At 56.2% G+C, this 26,019-nt stretch overlaps 2 protein-coding genes across 3 annotated transcripts in view; both read left to right on the forward strand.

The window, feature by feature from the left end:
* LOC101704017 (ras-related protein Rab-7a) overlaps window positions 1–8,202 on the forward strand; it is a 29,839-nt gene extending 21,637 nt beyond the window's left edge. For both annotated transcript variants that reach the window (XM_087196926.1, XM_087196927.1), the window contains 3 exons: window positions 3,977–4,195; window positions 4,769–4,897; window positions 6,834–8,202. In XM_087196926.1, coding sequence (XP_087053052.1) covers window positions 3,977–4,195; window positions 4,769–4,897; window positions 6,834–6,929 — 444 coding nt within the window. In that variant the 3' untranslated portion in view covers window positions 6,930–8,202. The remainder of the gene's footprint in view (window positions 1–3,976; window positions 4,196–4,768; window positions 4,898–6,833) is intronic.
* Window positions 8,203–21,853: 13,651 nt separating this feature from the next.
* Window positions 21,854–24,165, forward strand: LOC147822382 (histone H1.10-like). Its single transcript, XM_087196928.1, has one exon. It carries the CDS (start codon window positions 23,158–23,160, stop codon window positions 23,758–23,760), a length of 603 nt encoding a protein of 200 aa, XP_087053054.1. The 5' UTR covers window positions 21,854–23,157; the 3' UTR covers window positions 23,761–24,165.
* The last annotated feature ends 1,854 nt before the right edge of the window (window positions 24,166–26,019 follow it).

A 26,019-nucleotide genomic window follows, 5' to 3' on the forward strand; every position in this document is an offset into this window, starting at 1 on the left:
AGCATGGTGCCTGTTGTTCATTACTGTGCTCTGTATGTAAGGGTTTGCAGCCAAGTGGGGGTGCACATACAGCCTGTAATCTCTGCACTTGGGATGCTGAAGCAGGAGGATCCTGGGTTTGAGACCATCATGGGCTACTTAGTGAGTTCAGGCCCCTGTCTCAAGAAACACAAGTATAATTTGCTGAGCTGGGGGTATGTCTCACTTGAAGAGCACTTGCTTAGCATGTGTGAGGCCCACCCACACACACACACACACAAAACCGGGTGCAGTGCTACGTGTCTGCAGTTCCAGCATTTTGAGAGGCTAAAGCAGGAGGTCACAAGACCTTGACGCAAAAGGAAAACTGAAAAGGGCTAGAGATGTAACTCACTGTGAAGGCCCCGGTTCAATCCCCAGGACTGCAAAAATGAAAAAAACGGAAGGAAGGTAGGTGTGTAACTTCCAAACTACTGTAGTTGGTCCCTGGGTCCCCATGGCATCCCTGCAGGCACTCAAGTCCCTTAACTGACCTGGTATGCTCATCCGGACACAGCCTCCTGTGCATATACTGGTTCACAAGACCTGACCTTAGGTAAATAGTGGGCACAGTACATTGTGCATGTACTGTAATGAGTAACAAAGAAAAACGGCATGTGTGTGACTGCATCACGATCTGCAGTTGGTTGAATCTCAGGCTCTTATTTCTTAGTACCTGGAATTGAGCACAGGGCCTTTGCCCTGAGCTATATCCCTGCCCTTTTTGTGTTGAGACAGGGCATTGCTAAATTGCACAGGTGGGACTAAAACTTGTGATCCTCTTGCCTCAGCCTCCCAGAATACTAGCATAGCAGGCATGTGTCACTGCGCCTGACTAAAAATAGATTTTTTTTTTTAACCTTTGGCATGGAGTGGGGAGAGAAGCAGAGGCTTGAACCCAGGGCCTTGTCACGCTAGGCCAGCAGACCTCTGGCACTTAGAATTGAGAAAACACCAATCATAAAAGGTTGAACATGGGTCGTAACCCACATTAAACATCTGAACAACAAGACTGCCAAAGAATGCGGACGGAGCACAGAGCAGGAGTGTGCAGACAGACCCAGGTGACAAGCAGCCTTGGGGATGGCGGGCGGCAGTGCTGGTGGCCAGCCGCTGGGTCCTGAGGAGCCCCTGAACGGTGGGGTGGGTAGGGAGGAGAGTGGGTCCCAGAGCCGAGGGGCAGTATCACAGTGTCACGGTCCTGGCCGTGGCCTGGAGTCCCCTTGGGCAGGCAAGGAGTGACAGAAGGGTGCTCTTGGCTGCCAGCTGGGGTGGGTACGCACAGCGTGTTGGGCCTTATAGCGCCCGTGAGCAGAGGGCAGCTGCGAGGAGAGCCGTGAATAAGCTGTCCCCCGGGGCCATTGACTTCTGGGGAGGAAGGAGGGAGAAGGTGACCCTGAACCCTGGATGGTGTCGGCACCAGCTGGTCACCTCGGGGCAGGGAACACAGCACGGTGCCAGAGAGTGTGCTTAGGCCAGGCCTGCGTGGCGCTCCGTGCCCAGTGCCATACTCAGAAGTTTGTTTTGTCACATCAAAGTAGTGAGTAGATAAATGTACAGAATAGTTTTGAATATAGAAAATAAAATGTTTCTGTTAAAATATTTAAAATGTTGGTCTGGGGCGGGGGATTTAGCCCAGTGGTTCCGTCGCCTGCCTCGCAAGCGCAAGGACCTGAGTTCTATCCCCGGTACCCCAAAAATAAAAAATAAATAAATAAAAATTTGAAAAAAAACCTGTTGGTCTGGCGATTTAGTTCAGTAGTGCTGTGCCTACCTCGAAAGTGCAAGGTCCTGAGTTTGATCCCCGGTACTGGGAAAAAAGGAAAAAAATGTTTTTAAACGTAAAAGACCAGTCAGACAAAGGTGTGGTGGCACATGCCTATAATCCTGGCTTTTGGGGAGGCTGAGGCAGGACATTGCAAGTTCCAGCACAGCCTGGGCAGCTTAGAGACTTACATTGATAAATTTGAAATTCAATTAACTTTGGAAATTGCTGGGAAGAGCCCCTCAGTGTTTCAGCTTATTTCTTAGCTGTTCCTTGGCCTTCTCTGTGTATCTGAATTCCATATAACCATGGGTCCTCCTGGGAGGGCAGAGTTCTCAGTGATGCCAGTCTAGGGGTACTGTCTAGAGGAAGCCACATGATATATCCCTGGAATCCCTGCCTCGAGGGAGGCTAAGGTAGGGTCTTGAGTTCAAGACCAGCCTGTCAAAATGGAAAGGGCTGGGGGTGGAGCTCTAGCAAAGCCCTGGGGTCTCGTTCCCAGGACTCCTGGCAAAAGCCATTGGTGATAGAAGAGTGCTGTGCATACCTGTTCATCCTGAGCTGTTCATAAGCATAGACGATGGGCGGCAGTATTCTTCTAAAAGCAGGAATGAATCTGGGCCAAGCCTCAGGAGAGTGGCATGTATCCTGCAGGATGAAGACATGCAGAGAGGGGGCAGGAAAGGCCACCACTTGGCACTGCGGGCAGCATGAGCCCTAAAGACCGGGGAGTGGGGGCTTCTGTTTGACTTTGGTTTTGGCTTTTGCTTAGTTACTTCCCAGATGTTTGCATGACACTTACTTCCCTAATGAAGTCTCTGTGTGCGTGCGTGCATGCGTGCGTGCGTGCGTGCGTGTGTGTGTGTGTATTTTAATATGTTCGAGTATGGATTCAAGGTTTGTTGTTTTGTTTTTTGGTTATTTTGGTACTGGTGATGGAACTCGGGTCCTTGTGCTTGCACAGCAGGTGGCAAAACCACTGAGCTAAATCTCCAGGCCTCAAGTTTTGTTTTTAAAGCTTTTGAGCCAGATGTGATGGCACATACCTATAATCCTGGCTTTTGGGGAGGCTGAGGCAGGACAATTGCAAGTTCCAGTGCAGCCTGGGAAACTTAAGAGACTTAGTGAGACCCTGCCTCAAAATAAAAAATAGAAAAAGATCTGGGCTTGTCCCTCATTGTGCAGGCCCTGGGTTCAATCCCCGGTACTGCAGAAATCAAACTTTGTTTTCTAGGGCCAGGGATTTAGCTCAGTGTTTCCAACGTCTGCCTCGAAAATGCAAGGTCCTGAGTTCGATCCCCGGTACCAAAAAAGAAAACCTTTGTCGTCCCCTCCCCCAGCCCTCTATTATGGTGGTTCTTTGGATTGAACCCAGGGCCTTCATACTGACCTGCACTAAGTTGACCCTTCTGCATCACCTGTGCCGGGTGCTGGAGTTACAGTGTGAGTCTCCGAACCCAGTGCCAGCCTCCCTCTTGAACCTAGCATGGCCTCGAGGGCGACAGCCTTCAGTGGGCCAGTGGGACCTGGTGTTCATCTTCGCTGTGTGTGCTGCAGTTCTTTCTCTCCTTCTCCCTCTCTTTCTGTCATGGTGCTTGTTCAGTTTAAGTTTGTTTTGTTCTGCAGTATTGGAGGACAAACTCACCCTAGGGATGAGCTACACCCCCATTACTTTTGATTTTTGGTTTTGAGGGAGGGTCCCACTCAGTTGCCTGAGGTGGCCTAGAACCTGCCGTCTTCCTGCCCTAGCCTCACGAGTGGCTGAGCGTATAGGCAAGTCCTCTCCTGCCCAGAGAATATCTTCCCGTGTGAGCACTTCACGGCGCATGCTCATAATCCCAGCTACTTACTCTCGAGGCTGAGGGAGGAAGCCTTGGAAATGTCTACACTGGGGATGTGGCTCTACTAATCCATGCCATTGCCATGCCGTGCCATGCTTTGGTTTTTATTGTCAACACTGAAAAAGTATGAAAACCTTTCTAGTGGCTCAGAGATGAGCTCCCTGCCGCCTCATAGACCTGGACTCAGTCTGGAATGCAGGGGTGCTCTGGGCACTGCAGCCCTAAGCCCCATTCTGAGTTCTGGAGTCCCTGTCTCAGGTGGCGCCACAGCCTGCGCATCCCACTGGTGCATTCCCAATACCAGCAGGGCGCCCTGCCCGTGTCCCCAGGAGCCGCTGCCCTTCTCTCGCAGATATGGGACACGGCCGGTCAGGAAAGGTTCCAGTCCCTCGGCGTGGCCTTCTACCGAGGCGCGGATTGCTGCGTGCTGGTGTTTGATGTGACAGCTCCCAACACGTTCAAGACCCTGGACAGCTGGAGAGATGAGTTCCTCATCCAGGCCAGCCCCCGGGACCCAGAGAACTTCCCCTTTGTCGTGCTGGGGAACAAGATCGACCTCGAAAACAGACAAGTAAGTGCCAAGGACCGAAGACGCTGGGTGTGTTAGGGGTTTGGCTGGAAGGTCCCATCCCTGGTGGCTTTGGCTGCCCTCTTGCTCTCGGAGCTGGAGCCCCTTTCTGCACTTGGGAGGAGGAGATTTGATTTGTTACCTGCAGCCAGGGTCTCTTGTGTGCAGGAGGTTGCTCAGGTGTGGGCAGCAGCTCTTGTGCACCTCGGGTGCGTGTCCTTGTGGGGATGGGCACTTACGTTGGTAACAGCACCCTTTCAGCCATCCACCAAGACTTAGTCCTGGGCAGGGACAGCGAAGTGTGAGGGGCAGGAGCTACAGAGCACTGGCACCAGAGCGTGTGGTGCAGGTGATGGATGAGGCAGGAGTAATGGGGAGGCTGCAAACCCTAGGCCATGTTTCTCCCAGCTGGCTCCATGCTCCCTCTCAAGTGGCTATAAGGGAGCCTCGGCCAGAGGTCTGAGCTGGCCTGCAGGTGTCAGGTGGCCAGGGCAGGTCTGGGGTCCCCCCAGCCTTGTTCCTGAGTTAGTGCAGCCACCTGTGTTACAGCACATTCGGCCCCACTTCCTCTTCCAGGTGGCCACGAAGAGGGCACAAGCCTGGTGCTACAGCAAAAACAACATTCCCTACTTTGAGACCAGTGCCAAGGAGGCCATCAATGTGGAGCAGGCGTTCCAGACGATTGCACGGAATGCGCTCAAGCAGGTAGGTCCTGGCTGTCTCTGCCACCCTCCTGGGGTGACGGTGAGCTCCGCTGCGTTCCTGGGAGCGCCCCCACTCTGAGATCCTGTGGAAGACACAAACTGTGGCTGAGACCATCGTGTGTCTGCAGTGTCCCGATTTCTTCCCGTGTTGTGGGGAGGTGACAGATGGTGGCTTCCGTGTCTCAGCTCTGCAGTCAGTCACACTATTGGGGCTTTCATTTCCTCTGAGCTGCTGTCTCCTCTGAGCTGCTTCAACTCAGACGGCACGTCGCTTTCCCCTGGGAACAGTTAAGTGAGCGACACAGGCAGGAAAGGAATCTAGGGAAATGTTGGCAAGGAATCCAGGTCCCGGAGCCCCGGCCAGCCTTCTTCCCAACAGTGACTGTGACCACAGGTGTGACAAAGGTGGTGTGGGTGGAGCAGCTCTGCTGGGGACTGTAGCACCTGAAGGTGGGCTTGTGGCATCACCACACGTGGTGGGTGAGGTGAGCGCTGGAGGAGCAGGTGGGCTGTGAAGGGCAAGGCAGGGTCTGCCACCAGCAGGAAGCCCTGGTTTAGTGGGGAGGGGTGGGGGGCATCCTGCAGACCAGAAGCCTTGGGAAGAAGAGTTCCGTCTAGGGACAAAGGAAGCCCTCGCCAGGAGACACAGGACTACATGTGTCTAAGGAACGGTCACACTGAGGACAGCACCCTCTGGGGACCCACCATGTGGCCCAGACACAGGCGCAATGGCGCAAGGCTTTGGTGTGGAACTTCAGGGGACGCAGTCACCCTGCCCCCAGCAGCTGTTATTTTAGGTGCTGTATTACACCCTCCAGTAAGATTTTATGCTTTCAGGTCCTTTGCCTTTTGTGTTACACTCCTATCTACCAGAGGAATGCAAAACGATGCTATCTGTCATGGTCAGAAAGTAGAAACGAATGTCCACCAACTAATAAGTAAATAAACATGGTCTAAGCCAGGTGTGGAGTCTCACACCTCTCATTCCAGCTCTGAGGAGGCTGAGGCAGGAGGATCACGGAGAGTTGAAGGCCACCCTGGGCCACGTACTAAGTTCAAGGTCAATCCAGAGTATGTCAAGAGCCAAAAAAAAAAAGAAACAAAGATTTGTCCACTAAAATATTATTCACTCGTAAGAAGGAAAGAGCTGAGAAGTGGTATAACAGGATGCTGAACAGAAAGGACAGTTCAGAGACCTTATGCTGTACAGTACCATTTAAAGAAATGTCTAGGCCTGAGACTTGGATGGCTGGAGGAGCCCTGGGCTCTGTGCCCCTGCACTGAAGTCAAACAGCAGGTCAGAAGAGGAAACTTGTGGGGTAGGAAGTAGCTGAGTGACTGCCAGGGCCAGGGCTGGGTGGGGAGAGGCTGCTCTTTGGGGTGATGAATGTTCTGGACTGACGGTGGCGATGGCTGCCCAGTTTGTAAGTACCTGAAACTGCTGTGCTGTACACTTTATAGCAGGTGAACAGTTCTTTCTCGGCAGTTCTTCTGCTGCAGGCTGGGGATGGAGCCCAGGGCCCTGTGCACACTGGGCCAGCACTCTGCCCTGGGCCACAGCCCAGCAATAGAGAGCCCTCAACTGCAAACAGCCCCTGCTGCTCTCCCTCCAAAGCCAGGCACAGAGCACAGCTCCGCACATGGGGGCGTTTGAGAGGCAGACCTCTCCTTAGCCTTTGGAGAAAAAGAAAACTGGTGGCCCGGAAAGACAAGTGCGAGGTTGGAGCGTGGCGGGGCAGCCGGTGCCCCGGCCTTGTCACCCAGGGAGTGCAGACCACTGTGAAGTCTGCTGAAGTCCTGGCAGCCCCGCGCCATCCAGGGAGTGCTGCCAGCATCTCCCATGCAGCGGGCACCTCTTGCTGCCCTCCGAGGGTGGCCTTCCATCACCGTCCTTCAGGCCCTAATAACCGCTCCCCTACTCCCCCCTCCCACTGCAGGAGACAGAGGTGGAGCTGTACAATGAATTCCCCGAACCCATCAAACTGGACAAGAATGACCGGGCCAAGCCCTCGGCCGAGAGCTGCAGCTGCTGAGGGGCAGTGGGCGCTGAGCACAGAGTCCTTCAGAACCAAGAACACACTTAGGCCTTCAACACAGCCCCTCTTCTCAACAGACATCGATCTCTCACAGCCAGCTGCCAAAAGGAACCCCGCCCCACCCTCCACACACACACACACACACACACACGCACACGAACACACACATACGCACGCACAGACACGCACGCACGTGCGCCAGCCCATGCCTTGATGGCCCACAGGTCCGCCGCCCTCCACGAGCCTGGCAGCAGGCAGGCCGGCTACTGTAGAAACCGTTCTGGTGCGCAGTCAGCATGGGAAGCGTAGGCTTGTTGTCCACTGGAGAGAGAACTGTTTACAGTTGATCTGTGTCTAATTAGTTGCCTGATTTTTTTTAACGGTCTTGTGGTCTTTTTACCCGCCCTGACCCCATGTCCCCGAAGGCCCCTTGGGAAGGCTGGTGCCCCTGCTCATCCCAATGCACCCAGTCGATCAGGCTGAGTTTTGTATGTATCTGTTAATGCTTGTTACTTTTAACTAATCAGATCTTTTTACAGTATCCATTTATTATGTAATGCTTCTTAGAAAAGAATCTTATAGTACATGTTAATATATGCAACCAATTAAAATGTATAAATTAGTGTAAGAAACCCTTGGATGACGTGTTGAAGTCCTGTGATGCAGGCGTGGAAGGTGGAGGGTCGGACCCCTTCCGGATGGCAGGGTTGGCGACCTGGATGCAACATCCAGCTATCAGCAGTATTGTGTACAGCAGACTTGAGCGATGCGTGCCTCTTCTCAGAGACTCAAGCCGGAAAGCTGGCACCTCTGGGGGAGCAGCCTGGCTCCCTCTGGGTCTCAGTTTTCCCCAAGGTTGATTTGCATAATCCAGCAGTACGTGCAATGGATCCCTGGCTGTCCTTTCAGAAATTGAAGGTCACTCTCCCTTTTCAGTTCTTTCTTTTCCCGCTTCACACAAGAACTCCTGTTAGATCAGCCTCCCCTCTCCAAGCCAAGGACCAGGCAAGGACCGGCCATCTGTCCCGGTGTCCTCCCCCTGTCCTAGAAGGCACTCCCTGCAGACCTTGGCCTGTCCCTCCTTGGCCTGCACTGCCCCCCACGCCCCTGCCTCGGGTTCACCCACAGCTCTGCCCCCGCCCCGGGCAGCCTGCCCGGAGCCCTGCCCAGAGCACACCCCTCACCTTTCCAGAGGTCTACGTGCTAGGTGCAGGCTGAGTTCTTCTGTAAAGAGATGAACGCAATGCCAATAAAATTTAACAAGAACAAAGCAAGCCGCCTCTACCGTGTTGTGTTCTTCCTTCCTGCTGACCCTCACTGCACCGGCACACGGAGGGCCCATGTCACTGGGCTTGTGTGGCGCTCTGTGCTGCCTGAGGTGTGGGGGCGGTTTCTAATCACGGGACTAGGTGTGAGAACCTGAGTGGAGACAGCCTCATCCCCCTTTTATTTTTTTTGGGGTACCAGGGATCGAACTCAGGTCCTTGCGCTTGTGAGGCGAGCAGTGGAACCACTGAGCTAAATCCCCGGCCCAGCCTCATCCCTTTTGAGGAGCAGCAGAAAGTGCTGGTGGCCGCAGCCCAAGTCTACCCTATGGGTGTCGTTGTCACCTGTAGCTAACACTCGGGTGTCATGTGGCAGGAAAGTAGAGCAAAGCTCCTGACCCCTATGTGTGTAAGCCACCAGGTGGACCTGATCAGATGCCACCGAGTGATTTCAGGAAAGTGCTGGTGGGTCACCTGGCAGGTCCCTCTAGGTTTTGCAGAAGCACCCACTAACCTAGCTCTTCATGTCCCCCTTTACTCCCTTTGCTGTATCCTCTTCTGAGGCTCCTATCTCTGTCTTTGAAAAATAACTCTCCTGCCTGTTGCTGTGGTACCATTTGTAGTCCCAGCTACTCAGGCTGAGGCAGGAGTATTGCTTGACCCCAGGAGTTTGAGGCCCAGCCAGTACAAATAATGAGACCCTGTCCCCAAATTTAAAAATAATGGGCTCAGGAGGTAGCTCTGTCCAAAGGCACTGGGTTCAATCCCTACTGCCAGGAAGAAAGAAAAATATCCAGGTCATTCTAAGATGTAGCCAGAGTCTGACTGGTCCAAATAAACTGCCCCGAGTATCTTAGGCTTGTAAGGCCCTTACAGAGGCTGAAGACAGCCCTCTCTGTATCTTGTATGACTCACTGCCTTGTATGCATTCGCAAACTGAGGTAGTGTACCAAGTCCAAGCCAGACAGCTGGCTTCTGAGAAACCCAGAGGAGAACCCCCACCCTGCCATTGCCTTCCTGAATGTCTCCTACTGATGGCTCACGGAGGAGCCGAACCTTCCCCACCTGGCTCCTGGGTTAGCCAGCTTGAAGCCAGCACTCAGGAGGCTGAGGCAGGAGGATTGCTACAAATTTGACACCAGAGTAGCCCATTGGGTCCTGAGCACAGTCGGGGAAGCCTGCTCAAGGGGCAGGCTAGTGCCAGCACCACTGCTACCACTTCCCTGTGATTCCCTTTGCTCCTGAGCTTCACACCCGTTGGATAATGCTGGGGAGGGGGTAACGGAGGGTCAGCCTGGCACACCCCCTCCCGCCCCCCTCAGAGGAAGGAATTCTTCCTGGGCCATGGCAGACATGCTGCCTCCTTGGGGGGCAAGCAGCATTTGAAGGGCCCCCATCACTGACTGCCCTGCACCAAGCCGCCACCAGCCCTGGGGACACATGGTTTGGCTGGAGCCCCAGTGAGTGGCAGGGACCAGGATTACTGGGGAGAGCACCAAACCCTGTTAGGTCCCTTACAGCACAGCCAAGGGTGTTCATTTCTGAGAAGCCAGGCAGCTCCCCACGGTAGGACCCATCACATTCACAGGGGATAAACACATTCTCCATTAATGCAAGAAAGGCATTTCACAAAATCCAACAGCCTTTTATGATCAAAGGAAATGTCCTCAACATATGAAATCTTCAAAGTTTGTTGGTTTTTTTGTTTGTTTTTTTTTGACCAAAGCTCATGTAGTCCAGGCTGGTCTTGAACTCATGTATAACCCAGGCTGGCCTTCAACTTGGCGGCAATCCTCCTGCCTCAGCCCCCCTGGTGCTGGGATTACAGGGTACATACACACCATGCCTACTTCAGAGATAACATTTTAATTACAGTGAAAACTCTCCACCGTAAGATCAGGAAAAAGGCAAGGATGCTTGCTTTGCTGCCTCCATTCAACATACTACTGGGCCTTCTAGAAGGGAAAGGCAAAGGCATCCAGACTGGAAAGGAAGAGGTGAACGTATCTATCATGGATGACAGTGTTTCATAGAAAACACTGAGGGCTGGGATGCGGGGCAGGGGTGTAGCTGAGTGATAGAGCACTTGCTAGCACCCATAAGGCCCTGGGTTCCATTCCTAGGACTGTAAAAAAGAGGGGGAAAAAACCCAACCTGTTAGAGTTAAACTAATTCAACAAAGTTGCAGTTATAAAATCCACCCACAAGTCAGTTGCACTTCTACACAAACCATAAGCAATCCAAAAAAATTTCATTTACAAGAGCATCAAAAAGAATAGGGCTGGGGATTTAGCTCAGTGGTTCCGGCACCTTCCTTGCAAGTGCAACGTCCCGAGTTCGATCCCTGGTACCCACCCCCCCAAAAAGGAATAAAGCTGGCTGGGCATGGTGGCACACACCTATAATCCCAGCACTCGGGGGAGGCTGAGGGAGGAGGATCTCCATGAGTTCAAGGCCAACCTGAGCTACATAATGAGTTCAAGGCCAACCAGAATTAGAGGGAGACCCTGTCTCAAAAAAAAAAAAAGAAAAAAGCTGGAGATGTAGCTCAGTGGTAGAGCATGCTGGGGTTAAATCCTGTAAGAAGGTCAAAGATGATTTGAACCTGAATTTAGGCTTAGCCTCACCAAAACCCAGCTGTCTCCGCACTGCCCAGGGCCTAGCTCTGTTTCCTGCTGTAGGCAGGCTCTGCCTTCCCCGGCCTCTGTGCCCCACAACTGTCCCCTCACCCCAGACGTCCTCCCTGCAGTGCCAGCGGCCATGGGTTTGAGCCCGGGTCGGGTGTGCACTGGGGTCCAGGGCTGTGCTCTGACTGCTCTGCCATCTGCTGCAGAGTGTGATGGTTGTGGGGGATGAGGACAGGGCTGGGAATTTCTCTGGCCACAGTACTCTGAGAACACCTGCCTGCATCTCCTGCCAGCTTCTGCCTCCTGAAGGGGTGATGGGAAAGCTGCCTGCCATCCTGTGGGAGGCCCAGGGAGCTGGTGCCCAGGAGCTGGCCCTGAGGCAGGGACATCGGGATGGAGGAGCACTGCTCACCTCAGGGCCATCAGCCGAGAGCAAGGGGCAGGGCCAGATGTGGTCCCCAGGGGTAGGCCCACTCAGCTGTGTGCCCACTGCTGGCTGTCATGGACGAGGCCAGAGTCCCTGTGATTCAGCCACCTTCCAGCCCTGCTGCACGGGGCATCGCACCCCCTTTGGGGGACACTTCGTGTTCAGACCACAGCACCCAGACCCCTGAGCTCCAGGAAACTCCCCAACTGGGCACCACTTTCAGAGCTTCCAAGGGCACTGGTCTGGGAAGAGGTCTTGGCTTGATTTGGTTTTCGGTGCTGGGGATGAAACCCAGGGCCTCCCACGTGGGATGTACCTCCCACGGGAGGTACATGTAATAATGAGATTTAAATTTTGAGACAGGGTCTCACTGTGTGTAGCACAAGCTGGCCTTGAATTTGAGATCCTCCTGCCTCAGCCTCCCAAGTGCTGGGGTGACAGGTTGGCACCGCTCTCCTAGCTTCCTTTTCGGGGGGGGGTACTGGGAATCGAACTCAGGACCTTGTGCTTTTGAGGCAGACGCTGGAACCACTGAGCTAAATCCCTGGCTCCTTCTGTCTTAATAAAAGTCTGCAGGGCTGGAGATTTAGCTCAGTGGTTCTACCGCCTGCCTCACAAGCGCAAGGTCCCGAGTTCAATCCCTCGTACCGCCCCCCCCCAAAAGAAAATTAGGTAATAAATGTCTTCCACCACTGTTTGGGCCAGGGATTTAGCTCAGTGGTTTCGCTGCCTGCTGCGCAAGCACAAGGACCCGAGTTCGATCCCCGGTACTAAAAAATAAATAAAAAATAAAGGTCTGCAGCTCATGGAAGGATTCTTCTCGATGGACCCCTCCTGCAAGTCTATGAATATGGTTACTGGAGGAAGTTATGACTCTTTTATCCTTTTGGGAAGCAGGAGGCAAAGGCTCGTGGAAAAATGGGGCTCCTGAGCTGAGCACTAGTGAAGGCATAAACTGGCCAAGGAGGGGCCCGCGACGTCGCTGCAGCTGTCCAGGCCACGTGGGGACCTGGGTCCCTGCCAGGGCTGTGATGGTGGCCTGGCCTCTGTCCACAGCCTTGCTATTCTCCTCAGTGGAGCTAGGGGGAGCGCCAGGCCTGGGGCGAAAAGTTACGGGAAGCCAGAGCGCACCCTGCTGGCCATAGAGGGTAGAGACGGCACAGAGTGGGGAGAGGCCCGGAAAACGACCCGGTGTATGCGCTGGTGTGGCAGCCGCTGCTCGTCGGTGCCGAGCAGGTTCTCCAGCGGACGTGAAGACCGCGGAGGAAGAGAGGGCCCGCCCGCAAGAGGGCACAGAGCCGCGCCACACAGCCCTGGGAACAGAGGTCTCAGCCACATATGGAGGTGGGGTGTCCAGGGAGTTGGCAAAAAGGGCATTTAAAAAAAAATGTGTGGCAGAGGGGATGGAAGGCAGGGCCCTTGCGCTGAACCACATCCCTAGCCTTCTTAATTTTTCTAAAATCCCTAGGCTGAATTTGAATTTGCCATCCTCCTGCCTCAGCCTCCCAGAATATTGGGGTCACAGACATGTGTTGCCACGCCCTATTTTATTTTTTGTTTCTTTGAGACAGGGTATCTTCACGAAGCCCAGGCTGGCCTTGAACTCCTGGAGATCCTCCTACTTCTGGCACGGAGTGCTGGGATTATGGGTGGGTGTGCGGCACCATTCCTGGCCAAAAAAATATTTAACTGCCGTGGATCGTCCCTTGGGACTCTGGACCTCCAAAAAACCTGCACAGGGGGAAATTCTAGCAAACCCCGATGGGCGGAAAGTGCGCGGACAGCCGCGTGAGCAGCCACTGGAAAAAGAGCTTGCAGTCTCCATGGAGACGAGGGGCGGGGCGGGGCCCTCAGGGCAGGGGCGGTTGGGTGGGGCTGCGCTGGTGCCTAAGGGCCCTAAGGGCCGCACCCACCGCCCTAAGGGCCGCACCCAGCACCCGAGCAGCTTGGTCAGGCAGCGTCCCTGTGCGGTAGTGGGTGGCGAGGCCACAGCAGCGGGGCAGCTCTTAACCGCAGGGCCCTGGTCCAGGCCGCCGGGAGCCACCGCGGCCTTCCCCGGGGTCTTGGGAGCAACCTCGTGCTCCAGGCCCGCCCCAGCCCCCACCCCGAGCTGTGAGACACCCGGGTCGTTGTTCACCCCGGGCCACAGAGTCGCTTCCTGGGCGCCGGCGCCCGGCCACGCTGCCCGCGCTTCCTGATCCGACCCTCGTCAGGCCCGTGTCACCTGGCTTTAATTTTTGTGTCCCACTCTTCACCCTGGGCGCCTGTGGCTCTGACCTGTGGGGCTCGGGTTCCCAGACCTCGTGACACTGGGGCAAACGACCACTGCTCGGCGAGGGGCGGCGGAGGGGCGAAGGCGCAAACCCCGAGCGCTGTGGGGACGACGCGGCAGGAGGCCGGGAAGCAGGGACAGGCCCGCGAAGCCGAGCAGCAGTGCAGCCGGCCTGGGGGCTCAGGGTGGAAAGTTGGGTGAGCGGGTCGGGCAGAGAGGTAACAAAGAAACGTTTGCCAAGTGTGGCAGCAGCAGGGCCACCAAGAGGCCACCGCAACTGTGCGGGGCCCATGCGCAGAGGGGCCTGGTGGCGCTTAAGAGGTGCTCGGCCCTGCTTGGGGTCCTGGCCACCGGCTGCGGATCCTGGGGCGCTGTCGAGGGACAACATGCTGCGAAGGCTTCTCATGCTAAAGCAGCAGAAGCTCCGAGGCGGGTGGTGTCAACCACACCCCGTGGCTTCTCCAAGCCCTGCACCTGCCCAGCGCTGTCCCTGGCCTCCTGCAACCTGGACAGATGCAGGAAAGGGGTTTGTGGGGAAAAGTGCTGAGCTGGGCATCAGACTTGGAGCAAAAATCCACAGGCCCGGCACAGCCCTGCCTCTTCTTTGAACCTCTTCATGGAAAAGGGTTCAAAGGCATGGGGTGGACATAACAGGCCCCAAGGATCCTGGCATTGCACCCCAAGATGCCTCTGAATCACTACCCCAGGGCCACCTCTTGCAAAAAGAGCAGCCTGGTCACAAGGGAAGGAAGGGAGGGGATGTTTCTGAGGGTCATTTTCTGCCAGCTTTAGTATTGCTTAGTGGGGGTTGCTTTGTCTTCCTTCTCTTTCACAAATAAAAAGTCAAGTCTGCAGAGCAGAGTCTCCACCACTGTTTCTCAAGATGGCCGAGATCTGGGGTGGGGGACATCTTAGCAGGAAAGAAAATTCAGCTGGAGAAAGTTTAGGTGAAAAGGAGTCAAGATGACTAGCTTAGGGATGGCAAAGGGGGGGTGCACCACAGGCAGCCGGGTGCACCCTAAAATGGTTGTGTGTCCCTGTTCCTGGCTGGTGTCATTGGAGATGTTGCCCAGTTTCTCTCAAGCCTCAGTTTCCTTGCCTAGAAAATGGAGATGCACCTCACCGCCCGCTGCCAGCTCTGCTTTAGGGGCTGCCCTGCCTCAGCTGCTTCCTCCCTTTCCTCTTTGGTCTGCAGGTGAGGCAGGCAACTCCCTTGACTGTGGTTGGGCCCCAGTGGACACAGGGTGTTGGCCCCACTGTCCAGCATTAGGTGTCACCCTGGCGGCTGGAGCCTCTTCCAAGGTGGCCTCTCCACCTCCATCTCATCTCAGCTCCCTAAGGGCTGGAGCAGAGATGTCAGACTCAACAGTCAGTAGCCGGAAACAGGCCTGACCTCACCCGCCAAGACCCTTGGACCCCTTCCTGTGGGCAGGGGCAAGGCTGGGGGGCAAACTGAGGGCCCCTCAGGGGCCAGGCAGGGCCTCATGAGGGTGAGGGGTGCAGTGGGGGCCCTAGGAGGCCCTGGGCCCCAAAGTAAGGAGATGGTGAGCAGGCTGTGGTCCAGAGGCAGCCAGGCCAGGCTCCGCTCCACAGGGTCCACCAAAAGATGGCTCTCCTGGCATTGGGGTTCTCGAGGGAGAGTCCCCCCACCCCTCACTCCTGAGCAAAACTTTGTGGTGTACAGTTCCAGAGCTGGGAGGTCCAGCAGGCCAGGGGACTTCCAGGTTCACAGGCAAACCCCAGGGGCTAAGGATGGGTGGCCGGGCCTGGGACAGAACCTTGGCAGGGGCTTCCAGTGGGAGATGAAGTTAGAAAGCCAGGTCTCAAGGGTGTCTGAAGTCCCAGGTCAGTCCCTCTGTTACAAGAAATACCAGAGATGAAATATGAAATATTCTATCTCCCAGCCTGTTAACTGTATGATACGCCGAGTTCTTGTTTTCTAGAAATCAAAGAATGAGTCCTAGGAACAATGGAGGTTGAGAGTAGGAAGGCATAGCTAAGGAAAGCTCCTGAGGGGCAGGGGGGACCTGGGTGGGTAGCCCCGGGACCCCACTTTACAGAGGAGTTTTATAGGGTGAAACCACGTGGGTACAACGTGGGCCACAGCCCTGACCAATAAGGTTCCAAGTACAGCCACTTAGGTAACGGTGTCCCACTGGGAAACAAGTCACGGAACAAGCGTGGATGGAAAGAAAGAGATTCTCCTAGGAAGTGCTGGGTCCAGAGGTCTCTGGTCACCCACCGGGGTGGCCGATGTCTGTCTCGGCTTCACTAGGCCCACTGTTGTTATCCGAGGCCTGGTTTGCAGCCCACGTGTCTCCTGTGCAGCTGTGGTGTTTCACCTCTGTCCTGACCCTCTGGAGGACCTAGCCCTGTCAGACTGGCTGTAATATTTCTACCTAGCTCATCTGTGTATAATACTCCTTGTCCCGGGTCCTTGTTTTATTAGAGACAATGGAAATCAGAACGGAAGCTTGGCTTGGCAGGAAGAGCTGTGAATGGGAAATGAGAGGACAAGGATGTAGCTGCTCCTTAGCAAGGGAGAGCAAGAGAAAGTGGGGCAGGCCGGCCTGAGCGGCTCAGTGGAGCCTGGCAGGCTACCCTGAAAGAGGAGGGCCCAGGTTGAGGGGTGCCCAGGCGGCAGGGGCGCTTAGTCCCTGTCTCAGTGCTGGTTCCTGGTTCTGGAGGCATCAAGGGGCTGGAGGTGGGGATTTTGTCCCCAGGAAATGCTTGTGCCTGTGTGCCTGTGTAGGTCGTGTGAGGCTCTGCTTGTCCCGGGACCCAGGTGACTCGAGTTCAGGACAGTCCAGTCCCTCTAAGGGGAAAGGGCCTGGAACTGGCTGGTGATCCAATGTCCCTCTGAATCCTGAGGATTACGTTAGTTCCTCTTGTCTTGGTGACCTGCCTCTTGAGATAGGCTAGGTAAATTTAGGTCCAATAAGCTTTGTTTGGCCGACTGTTTTTTTCTGTCTGTGCTTGAGATTGAACCCAGGGCCTTCCCACTGAGCTACATCCCAAGGGACAGATCTCACAGTCACTGAGCTATCCTGGCTGGGCTTGAGTTTGTGATCCTCCTGCCTTAGTCTCCCAGAGTGTTGGGATTACAGGTGTGTGCCGGGAGGTCGGGTTTCGCCAACTTTTGGATACATAGTTCCTACCTGTCTAACATGTCTAACATGTGGAACTGAGAAGAATTTGACCCAGAATTTTACAAAATGAAGGTCAAGCTTTGTTCTCCTTTTAGTTACCTATTGGGCTTGAGCAGAGCCACAGGTTTTAACCCAGAAACTGCTCTTAAGTCTGATTACCTCAGCAGAAAACACAAACTGTACATTTAATGGCTAACAAGTTAAGCCAGCCTGGGCTGCCTGGTGAGTTCTAGGAAGCCTGAACTACAAAGTGAGACCCTGTCTCAAAACAATCAAATGAGTAACAGGTTAAGGGCCCAGGAGTTTGTTGATCCTTCAGCTGTTGCGACTCTGTCAGTTGCAAGAGCCCACAGAAGGCTGGTGATTGTGATGGCAGTGATAGAAGTTGGCACAGACTCTAGGTGGGACACAGGCACCAGGGAAGATGTCAGGGCCCCCAACGGCACCCTGTCACCGACCACCAAGGGGTGACTTCCAGGGCAAAGCAAGGCAGGGGCCACTTTGTGTCCTGGTCGCCTGCAGACCACACAGGGCACAGGCAGGGGCACTGAGGCAAGGGCAGGGTGTTCCTGGGCTCTCTGGGCACCTAAGACCCCAAAAGTGCTGCCCAGATGCAGGGAGGCCCAGGGCCTGAGCTCGAACAGCGGCCCCTGCAGGGTTTGCAATGCATTTCATTTGCATCTTAAAGGCAGTGAATTTCCCGGCTCCCCTTTACACTGAATCTACTTCCTGTCCACTCCAATCTGAATCCCAGTCCAGCCACCCTCGTCCCACCCAGGCCAGGCTGCTCCACTTTTGTTTCAAGCCTGAGAAAGACTGATATTGCCCCACAGGCAGGCCTGTACCTTCCCCCTGAATGAACTGGGGGTGGCAGTAAGGCACCTGACCTGTCCCCTCCTCCTTTCAGTCCCCCATGGCCCTCGGGTTCCTGCCCAGGCCTTAAGATGCCCGGTGGGCAATGCCCCCCAACGTACCCCTTCATAGATGTAACAGCCCATGGGGCACATGGGCCCTGGACTTGCGGATGTAGGTGGCTTCCTCCCCTGTTACCCGCCGTGTGGGTCCTTCTCTGCCAGGCTGGGTCTCTTTCTGGTGGCTCCTCATCTCCCTTGAGGCCATGTCTTCAGTACAGAAGCCCAGTGTGACACTGGAGGGTCCCTCAGATCCCCATCCCAGTGGTGATGGCTGGCTGGCAGCAAAAGGGTTAAAAAAAGCGGGGTAGGGGCTGGGGATTTAGCTCCGTGGTTCTGGTGCCTGACTTGCAAGTGCAAGGTCCTGAGTTCGATCCCCGATACCAAAAAAAAAAACGGGGTAGAGGTTGAGTCGGGCGCAAGGGGGTTTGTGAGTGCGATGGGGGAGGCAGATGGGCAGGGGCTGGTGCTGTGGGTAGAAAGAGCTCACCAATCGTCAAGGGACAGAGAGGGAAGAGTTTATTGATAACACTGCAGGACAACAGCAGGTGAATCCAAGAGAGGACTGCAGCAACTGGGAGAAAAAACATCCGTCAGCACCTGGGAGGCTGGGGCAGGATGATCACTAGATTTTGCGCCCAGCCTGGAATACGTAGTGAGTTCGAGACCAGCCTGAACTACCTAGTGAGACTGTCTCAAAAAACAAAGCAATGGGCCGGGGATTTAGCTCAGTAGTTTCGCCGCCTGCTGCGCAAGCACAAGGACCCGAGTTCGATCCCCTGTACCAAAACAAACCCAAACAAACCCCAACAATTAAATAAATAAATAAATAAATAACAACAACAACAACAACAACAAGCCCCAGTCCTTCCAAGTAGAATTAGCAAAATGTGTATAGGCTAGCTAGGGATAGTGATGAAGGTTAAAATAATACATATAAGGGCTGGGGATTTAGCTCAGTGGTCCCACTGCCTGCCTTGCAAGCGCAAGGTCCTGAGTTCGATCCCCAGTACCCCCCCCAAAAAAAATCAATAGGAAAATAATACATGTATGTATTTGCACAAAAAGGGAGTTTTGATGTTCTATTGGGATGGGGGGAAACAGGACCAGCAATTAGATCATGTCCTGATGCCCCTTGTAGTTCCTATAGCTTCAAGGTGGAGAGTTTTTTTTTGGTACCGGGGACTGAACTCAGGACCTTGCACTTTCAAGGCAGGCGCTGGAAACACTGAGCTAAATCCCAGGCCCTTGGAGAGTTACTGTTGTACCTCAGTCATGACCTTAAAGAAATGCTGGTAAAATAAGCCTGCTGCCGGAGGCCAGGCTGGGTGCGGGTCAGAGGTGTGACCACGCACTTGTCACTCATCCACACAGCCCAGTGTTGGGGGCACAACAGAGAGCAGGGAAGACCCAGCCTTGTTCCTGAGAGTGGTGTGTGTCCTGGCCACCTGCACACCACACAGGGTGCAGGCAGGGCCACTGAGGTCAAGGGCAGGGCCTGTGCAGAGTGCAAGTGACAGCAGGTGAGTCACAGACAAATGGGTTCAGGTGGCTGAAGAAAGACAAGCTGGGTCCACCTGAGTCTCAGAAGCACCTTAGGCACTGGAGGAGCCAACTGCACCCCCGCCATGGACATGGGTGCAGAGGCTATGGGGTGGGGGCAGGGATGCGGGGGTGGCATGGGGAGAGTGGGCAGCAGGTGGCAGGGAGGGATAAGGGGAGTGGCTTGGAGTGGGCAGGCAAGAATCACTGGGCTGGAGGAGAGATCAGAGGACAGAAAGTAGGGGCATGGATCCACGTCTTTGGTCAAAACATGTGGTGACAGTTCGCAGCATCCCAATGCCCATGGGAGGAAGCAGCTGGTACCAGGAGTCACCCTCTCTCAGTCATTGGCCCATGGATAGTGTCAAAGTCCCAGGCTCAGCAGAAAAGGCCCCAGCCACAGCGCCCCCATTGTCCCCAACTGGCTGGCCTGGCACAGGGGCACCTCTGGTGCTGGTCTGGGCTATGCCTGGGGCACTTCTGTATGCTTTTTTCTTCTGGGTCCCTTGGGATGGCACGGGATGAGGCTATCAGCAGTGTGGTGTTCAATGTCCCTGAAGGCTGGCAGGACCCCAGCCCAAGTTATGGTCCCCCCCTGCCTCCCTCAGGCCTCAATGTCGCCATGTGCAGAATGATACCAGAGGGATGAGACTACTCAGCTCCCAAATCCCAAAGGCAGTGCCCCTGGGCCCTGAGCCACAAAGCTAGCGTGGCCACCAAAGCTGGGGCCATGCTGCCTGCATGTGTCTCCTGCCCCACTGTGTCCTCTCTTTCTCCTCACTGAGGGGGGCTGGAGGCTGGGTCCCTCGGCCCAATCTTCAGACAGCTTCAGGGAATCTCAGGACATCTGTCTGAAGTTGTCATTAGACCCTGGGTCACACCGATCCAAAGGTGTCCTCACTTGTAGAACAAGGGACCTGGTGCACAGGCATCATCCGAACAGACTCCACACTTCTGAGCGAGCCAGGAACAATGGCAGAGATGCCGGTATTGTAATGAAGTCAGGCTGTCCCTGTGTCACCCACGAATGCTCCTCAGGGTAGTTTGTGGGGCATTACTTCTGAAAAGCAACATTAAGGACATTCGTTAAGAAAAACATCCATGCCTTGGACTGAGGGTACTAATGGGAGACAGGCCTGTGTAACTTTCCCAGGATGCTCTTCTGCTAACAGGAGTCCTGGTTTTCCTTCTTGGGATCTTCTAGGTTTTGTAAACCTCTAGGTGGAACAGGGTCCAGCTGGGGTCACATGGCAGCACGGCCACGCGAGCATGACGGTGAAGGGCCAGCCCATCTGGCTTGAAATTCCTCACTTCCAAGCCACAAGCCACACCAGGCTTCTCTTTCCTCTCTGACCTTTGTTCCTCAGTCTCCAGCAGGGTGCCCCCTGCTAGAGTGTGGAAAAATGTGGCCCTTTTTGACCCAGCGGTGGCCGGGGAGTGTATCCTGGACAGAGGACTGCAAAGCCTCTGCACTCACATTTCCAGCCACCCCCTCTCCCTGTGGTGGCTGGACACATTTCAGTCTGTATGACAGTGTTCCAAGCACATCTCTCGACACCCTGGGACACTCAGATGTGTCCACCACGGTCACCTCCCTGGGGGAAGGTGGCTCCACTTCGCCCAGCACTGCATGGCAACTGTGCCCTGGAACCACAGCTCCGTGGGCCCAGCCCTGGCCTCTCCTGCCCTGCAGCCCCCGTGACGACTGGCCCAGAAAAACCCTGTGTTTTCAGGACTCTTTGCCAGCTGTGAAGCCTCTCAAGACCCTTTCTGCTCCCAAGTGCCAGCTCCAGGGTCCATTCCCTGGCTGTTGGGAAATCCAGATGGTCTCTGGTCCCCCTGGCTTGGGGCCTGAGGCCCCCAAGTTCCCCTGCCTCTCCGCACAGGGCCCGCCCCATGGTCCTGCTTCCTAGACAAGAGCCCTGGGTGCAGACTCCTCTATAACCAAACAGATCCTGCTGCTGGCTGCCTCCCAGGCAGCCTCACCCATCTCTGAGGGGGCAACTGAGGAGGGGTGCCAGGGCTCATCAGAGGGCCCCCAGTGTGCCTACCCACCCTCTTTGGCGGCCTCACTTGCTTTCCCTGCCTGTAGAAGCGCTTCCCTCGCCCCAGGACCAGGATTCCCTATCAAGAATGGTTTACTGGAAGTCAAGCCCTGAGGCTCCCCAACAAGGCTAAAGGGACACTGGGAGCCTGCCCTGCCCCTCAATCATACAGGAGATGGTGCGACTGGCACCCCTGCCAAGGCCTCCCTGTAGTACTGCACCCTAAGTTCATTTGTCCAGAAGGATCTCCTCTCAGCTTCCCGAAGTGGAGGGCAACGCCCCTGACCCAGTGCTGGAACCAACAGACCTCAAGGGCCCCGGACTTGCATGATCCCAGGAGGCCTGATGGCCAGCTCCCTTCACCGCTCTTCTTCCCGCGTGGACGAGAGGCGGAGGGCGCGCTCGGCAACTAAGAGCCCCTCAACCCCCGCAACTCCACACTTGCCCACCGCGGGCCCCCGGTGGCTTTGGAGGGACGGATGGTGGCTACCACTGACCCATCACAAAATGGGGCTCTTGGAGCATGAGGAAGTGGCGAGGCCATGTCCTAAGAAAGACGCCTGTGGTCGTCCCCATCTCCCGTGTGGCGTCCAAGTGTAAGACCGAGGGCCTTACCAACCGCTCCGAGGAGCTGACTGCAGCGACGAACACCCGGGAAGGAACACACCGGACAAGTTGGAAAGTGAAACAGACCTTTATTAGTCTGGCCAGACGGCCCTCCCAAAGCAAAACAGCTTAGAGAGGCACTGGCTCAGAGTCCGAGGCTGTTTTATAGGGGGTTGAGGGGGAGTTTAACATGTAGATTTACGAAAAAAAAGAACAAAGGTTAGTGGTCGACTGTCATGTACTGACGGTCAGCAGACACACACACTAATGGTCACGACCATATGGTCACGACCCTCACGTACTGATGGTCGGCAGACACACTGATGGATTGTTCTACCGACAGTGGGCCCGGGAACATTCGTTCTCCAGACAAACAAGGGGTTGAGTAATTTACTTAGGAACTTTGTTTTGCTACAGATTTTATCTATTGTCCCAGAACTAACAAGCACATTTTAACCATTAATTTTTAAATACAATAGAGACTAGGGGAGTAATTGAATTTGGAATCATACAGTCCCACACAAGGTCTCCGTGCCGCACCCACAGGGCGCCTTAGTGCAGTCGTGGTCCCCTCCACCGAGGGCGAACCCCGCGAAGACCCCGCACCCTGCTCGTCACCCAGCCGACCACGCGAGGGCGCGCCCTGTGTTAGTTCGGGCAAATTAAAGCCCGTCCGGTGGGTAGGCCGGGGGCCCCGCAGTCTTGGCCAGGGGTCGGGTGCCTGGGGCGCGCTCTTGGCTGCCGTCCGCGCCGTTTCGGGATTCGGAAGCTCCCTGGAGGCTCGCGTTATCGGCTCCCAAACGGGGCGCCCTCTCCACCGGCGCCCCCGTAACCCTGGGCGCAAGTCTCCGCAGCCCTCGGTCGGGCCGGTCCTGGGCGTAGGCCGGCCCTCCGCCGTGCCGCGGGCTCGGTTCCATCCAGGGCGCGCGGCGAAGGGCGCAGCGGCACCGAGGAGGCGCAGCCCGTGGAGCCTGCGGCCCGGGAAGGGACTCCAGGAAGCACAAGTTGGCGCCGGCCCCCGGACCAGGCTGTTGTTGTTCTCAACGCGGTCCGCCGTGGACGAATAAAAAGCGGAGCGGGGCGCCCGCATCGCCAGAGCGCGGCTCGCATTCCCAGCGAGCTCTAACGGCAGTGGTGACTTCGGCTGTGCGCGCTCGGCCCGGACCCCTCACTCGGCCGGGATCGCGTCCTGTTTCCCGCTTGCCGCGCCGCCCGACCCCGCCCAGCCCTGCCGCCCGGCCCTAGCCCCGGCCGCGGCCGCTCCCGCCCGGAGCCGCCGCGCGCCCCCAGTCCCCCGGCGCCGCCGCGGCCCCTGGCCTTCCTCTTCCCGGCGCGGCCCCCCGGCTTCCACGCGCCGCCCGCCACCAATCCTCTCGCTACCATGTCGGTAGAACTCGAGAAGGCCCTACCACTCACCTCGGCTGACGGGCCGGCCCGGAAGGCGGCAGCGCCGGCCGCGGCCAAGAAGCGGAAGAGCAGCAAGAAGAACCAGCCGGGCAAGTACAGCCAGCTGGTTGTGGAGACGATCCGCAGGCTGGGCGAGCGCGGTGGCTCATCGCTGGCCCGGATCTACGCGGAGGCCCGCAAGGTTGCCTGGTTCGACCAGCAGAATGGGCGCACGTACCTGAAGTACTCGATCAAGGCGCTGGTGCAGAACGACACGCTGCTGCAGGTGAAGGGTACGGGCGCCAACGGCTCGTTCAAGCTCAATCGCAAGAAGCTAGAGGGTGGCGGGGAGCGGCGCGGGACCTCTACGGCCACCCCTGCGCTGCCGCCCGCTGCTCGCAAGGCCCGGATGCCGGCCCCGGCCCCGGGTGGGAGCGGGGCGCGGCGCGCGGACAGGAAGCCCGGCAAGTGCGCGTGCAAGGCGGGCGCCGCCAAAGACAAAGGGGGCAAGGCTACGAAGGCAGCGGCTGCCGCGGGCAAGAAGGTGAAGAAAGCGGCCAAGCCCAGCGTGCCCAAAGTGCCCAAGGGGCGCAAGTGACCGCCCCCTCAGCCTCTCGGCCCCTCCACCCATGCGTGTTCGAATCGCACGCCGGCCTGGCCCGAACCCCCCCCCCCCCCCGCGCGCCCGCCTTCTCCCCTCCCCCAACGACAGCGTTTTTGTTGTTTGCTTTAGATTTTTGAAACAGCTCTGGCCATGCCTCCATTGGCTCTCGCCCTTGGCGACGGCCGTCGCCATGGTTACCGTACCCTGGGCGCCAATGGCCGAGGCCGCGCCTGCCTCCCGGGCGGGGCGTTTGGTTGGTGGGGATGTGGCTGCCGCCTGGCCCTGCTCCCGGCTTCTGAGTGAGCGACCAGCGACAAACAATCGGGCTGTGCGCGGTGCTGCGCGGCGCCTCCCTCCATCCCTTGGGTCTGCAGGGCGCAATAAATTGTTTAAATCTTCGCACCGCCGTCGTTTTCTTCGAAGTCGTTGAGGGAGGATTCGGGGCCGGGGGCCAGGACCTTTCTGGAAGAGGTGGTACCTGTAGGGTGAGGGCTGCCAAGAGGACCTAGGATGAGGGCGCTGCGCGATGTCCGCGAGGGGAAGCAGGCTTGGTCGGTTCAGTCCCCAGGAAGAACAGCTACCCCTGCACAGGTCCCAAAGCCACAGTGTGGGTTGGGGGCTTCTAAGGTCGACGGGCCAAAATCTACTAGGACACCATCCAGCGGGGCAGCCCTTAAGAGTCTCACTACCAGAGTGGCCTCTAACTCTGGTGAGACTTGATGTTGCCACTGTCAAGGTCCCACCCTGTGCAGCAGATGGGACTGAGGACTGAAAGCTTCCGGAGAGAATGAGGGGCCTTAGGTGTCCCGCAGGCAGAACTGCTGTTGAGACCGGAACACTCAGCGGTCTATTCTGATGTATCCTAGGAAGGGGCAACTGTAAAACTAGGCAGGCTCTGGGGCCAATGAGAGCCAGAGAAGGTTCTAGAACAGTAGCTGTGGATTCGACACTCCAGCTTGGGGAGAGCTCGGGTGAGGGTTCAGTGAGGGATGCACAAGTATGGAGCCAGGGGAAGGCCCTTCAGTCCTGGCCCAGCGGCCACTCCGCTCTGTCTTAAAGACTCTTCACAGCTTGTTGGGGCTCAGTGTCCTGTCTGCATGGCCTGCCCTGTCCCCAGGGTCCCCCTGCCCAAGCCTCTAGGGAACACAGACACACCCCTCGGCCATCGGTGCTGTGTTGGCAGAAGGTCAGAGGTGCTGAGGAGCCAGGAGAGCCCTGGTGGGCAGGGGTCCCTGCACAAAGATAGGCCCAGGCTAGAGACTGAGACCAAGTCCCCAGCCAGCCCTGTGACAGGCTCAGTGACTCACAGTTGCCACTGAGGGGCAATGTGCCCAGTGTTCTGCTGCCAGGCTACTGTGCCATCCGTGGCCCTCGATGCCTGTGGGAACAGACAATAGGCTACCAGCAGCCCATGGGCCAGAGGGCCAGCCAGGATTCTAGAGGTAACTGCTATGGCCTAGCAACACGCCATGCAGCCCCAAACCAGAACCCCTTCAGTGTGCACTGCTGGGCACCCCAAGTTGTCTGAATCACAGTTGCAGGGGTCTGGCCTGGAAATCTCTCTCTCTCTCTCTCTGTTTTTTTTTCTTCCAGATTCTCTTTTGTTGCCAGTTCAGGGAGTCCAGGTGGTTGAGTATCAGATTATTCCATCTTGTTGCCCTTTGGGGTTGCCTTAGGTGATCTGGAAGTCTGGTTTTGAGACTTATTTACGAGTCTTCTCATTTCAACAGATGCAGCCTGCTGTGCCCTTGTTGAGGCAACTTTTTGCTCACCCAGTGGTTTTCAATTCTCAGCAAGCCACTGAGCTGCCTTTTCCTGGCTGCCCACCAGCACACTAATTCCTGGGTTCAGTGGCGGCCTTCTGGATCTCTGAGCTGACCTGTTATCTGGGTGGGCTTCTGGCTGGGGCCTGTGTACACTTAGGGTGGTATCTAGGTGTGCCTCTGGCTAAGGCCCCTATGTACCTGTTGTCTGGGAGGGCCTTTGGCTGGGGGCTTTGTACCCCAGTTCCTGTTGTGTGAGCAAGCTTCTGGCTAGGGTCTCATGCACATATCAGTGGTATTAGGGTGAGCCTCTGGCTGTTGCTTGTGCACCTGTGCAGGTCTTTTCCAGGTGCGCTTGGCTTGGGCCAGTGTGCCCCAGCCTATGGGGGCGGGGCGGAGCCCTGGCTGGGATCTGCTTGCAGTCACACTGCTCTGGTCCACACCACTGCTCCCCCAACTAAGGTGGTCTGGTGTGCCCATATTGCAGGGA

Source organism: Heterocephalus glaber, unplaced genomic scaffold (genome assembly GCF_053883595.1).
Source record: "Heterocephalus glaber isolate CG9 unplaced genomic scaffold, H.glaber_assembly_v1.0 deba00001644, whole genome shotgun sequence".
In the NCBI taxonomy this organism is placed as follows: domain Eukaryota; kingdom Metazoa; phylum Chordata; class Mammalia; order Rodentia; family Bathyergidae; genus Heterocephalus; species Heterocephalus glaber.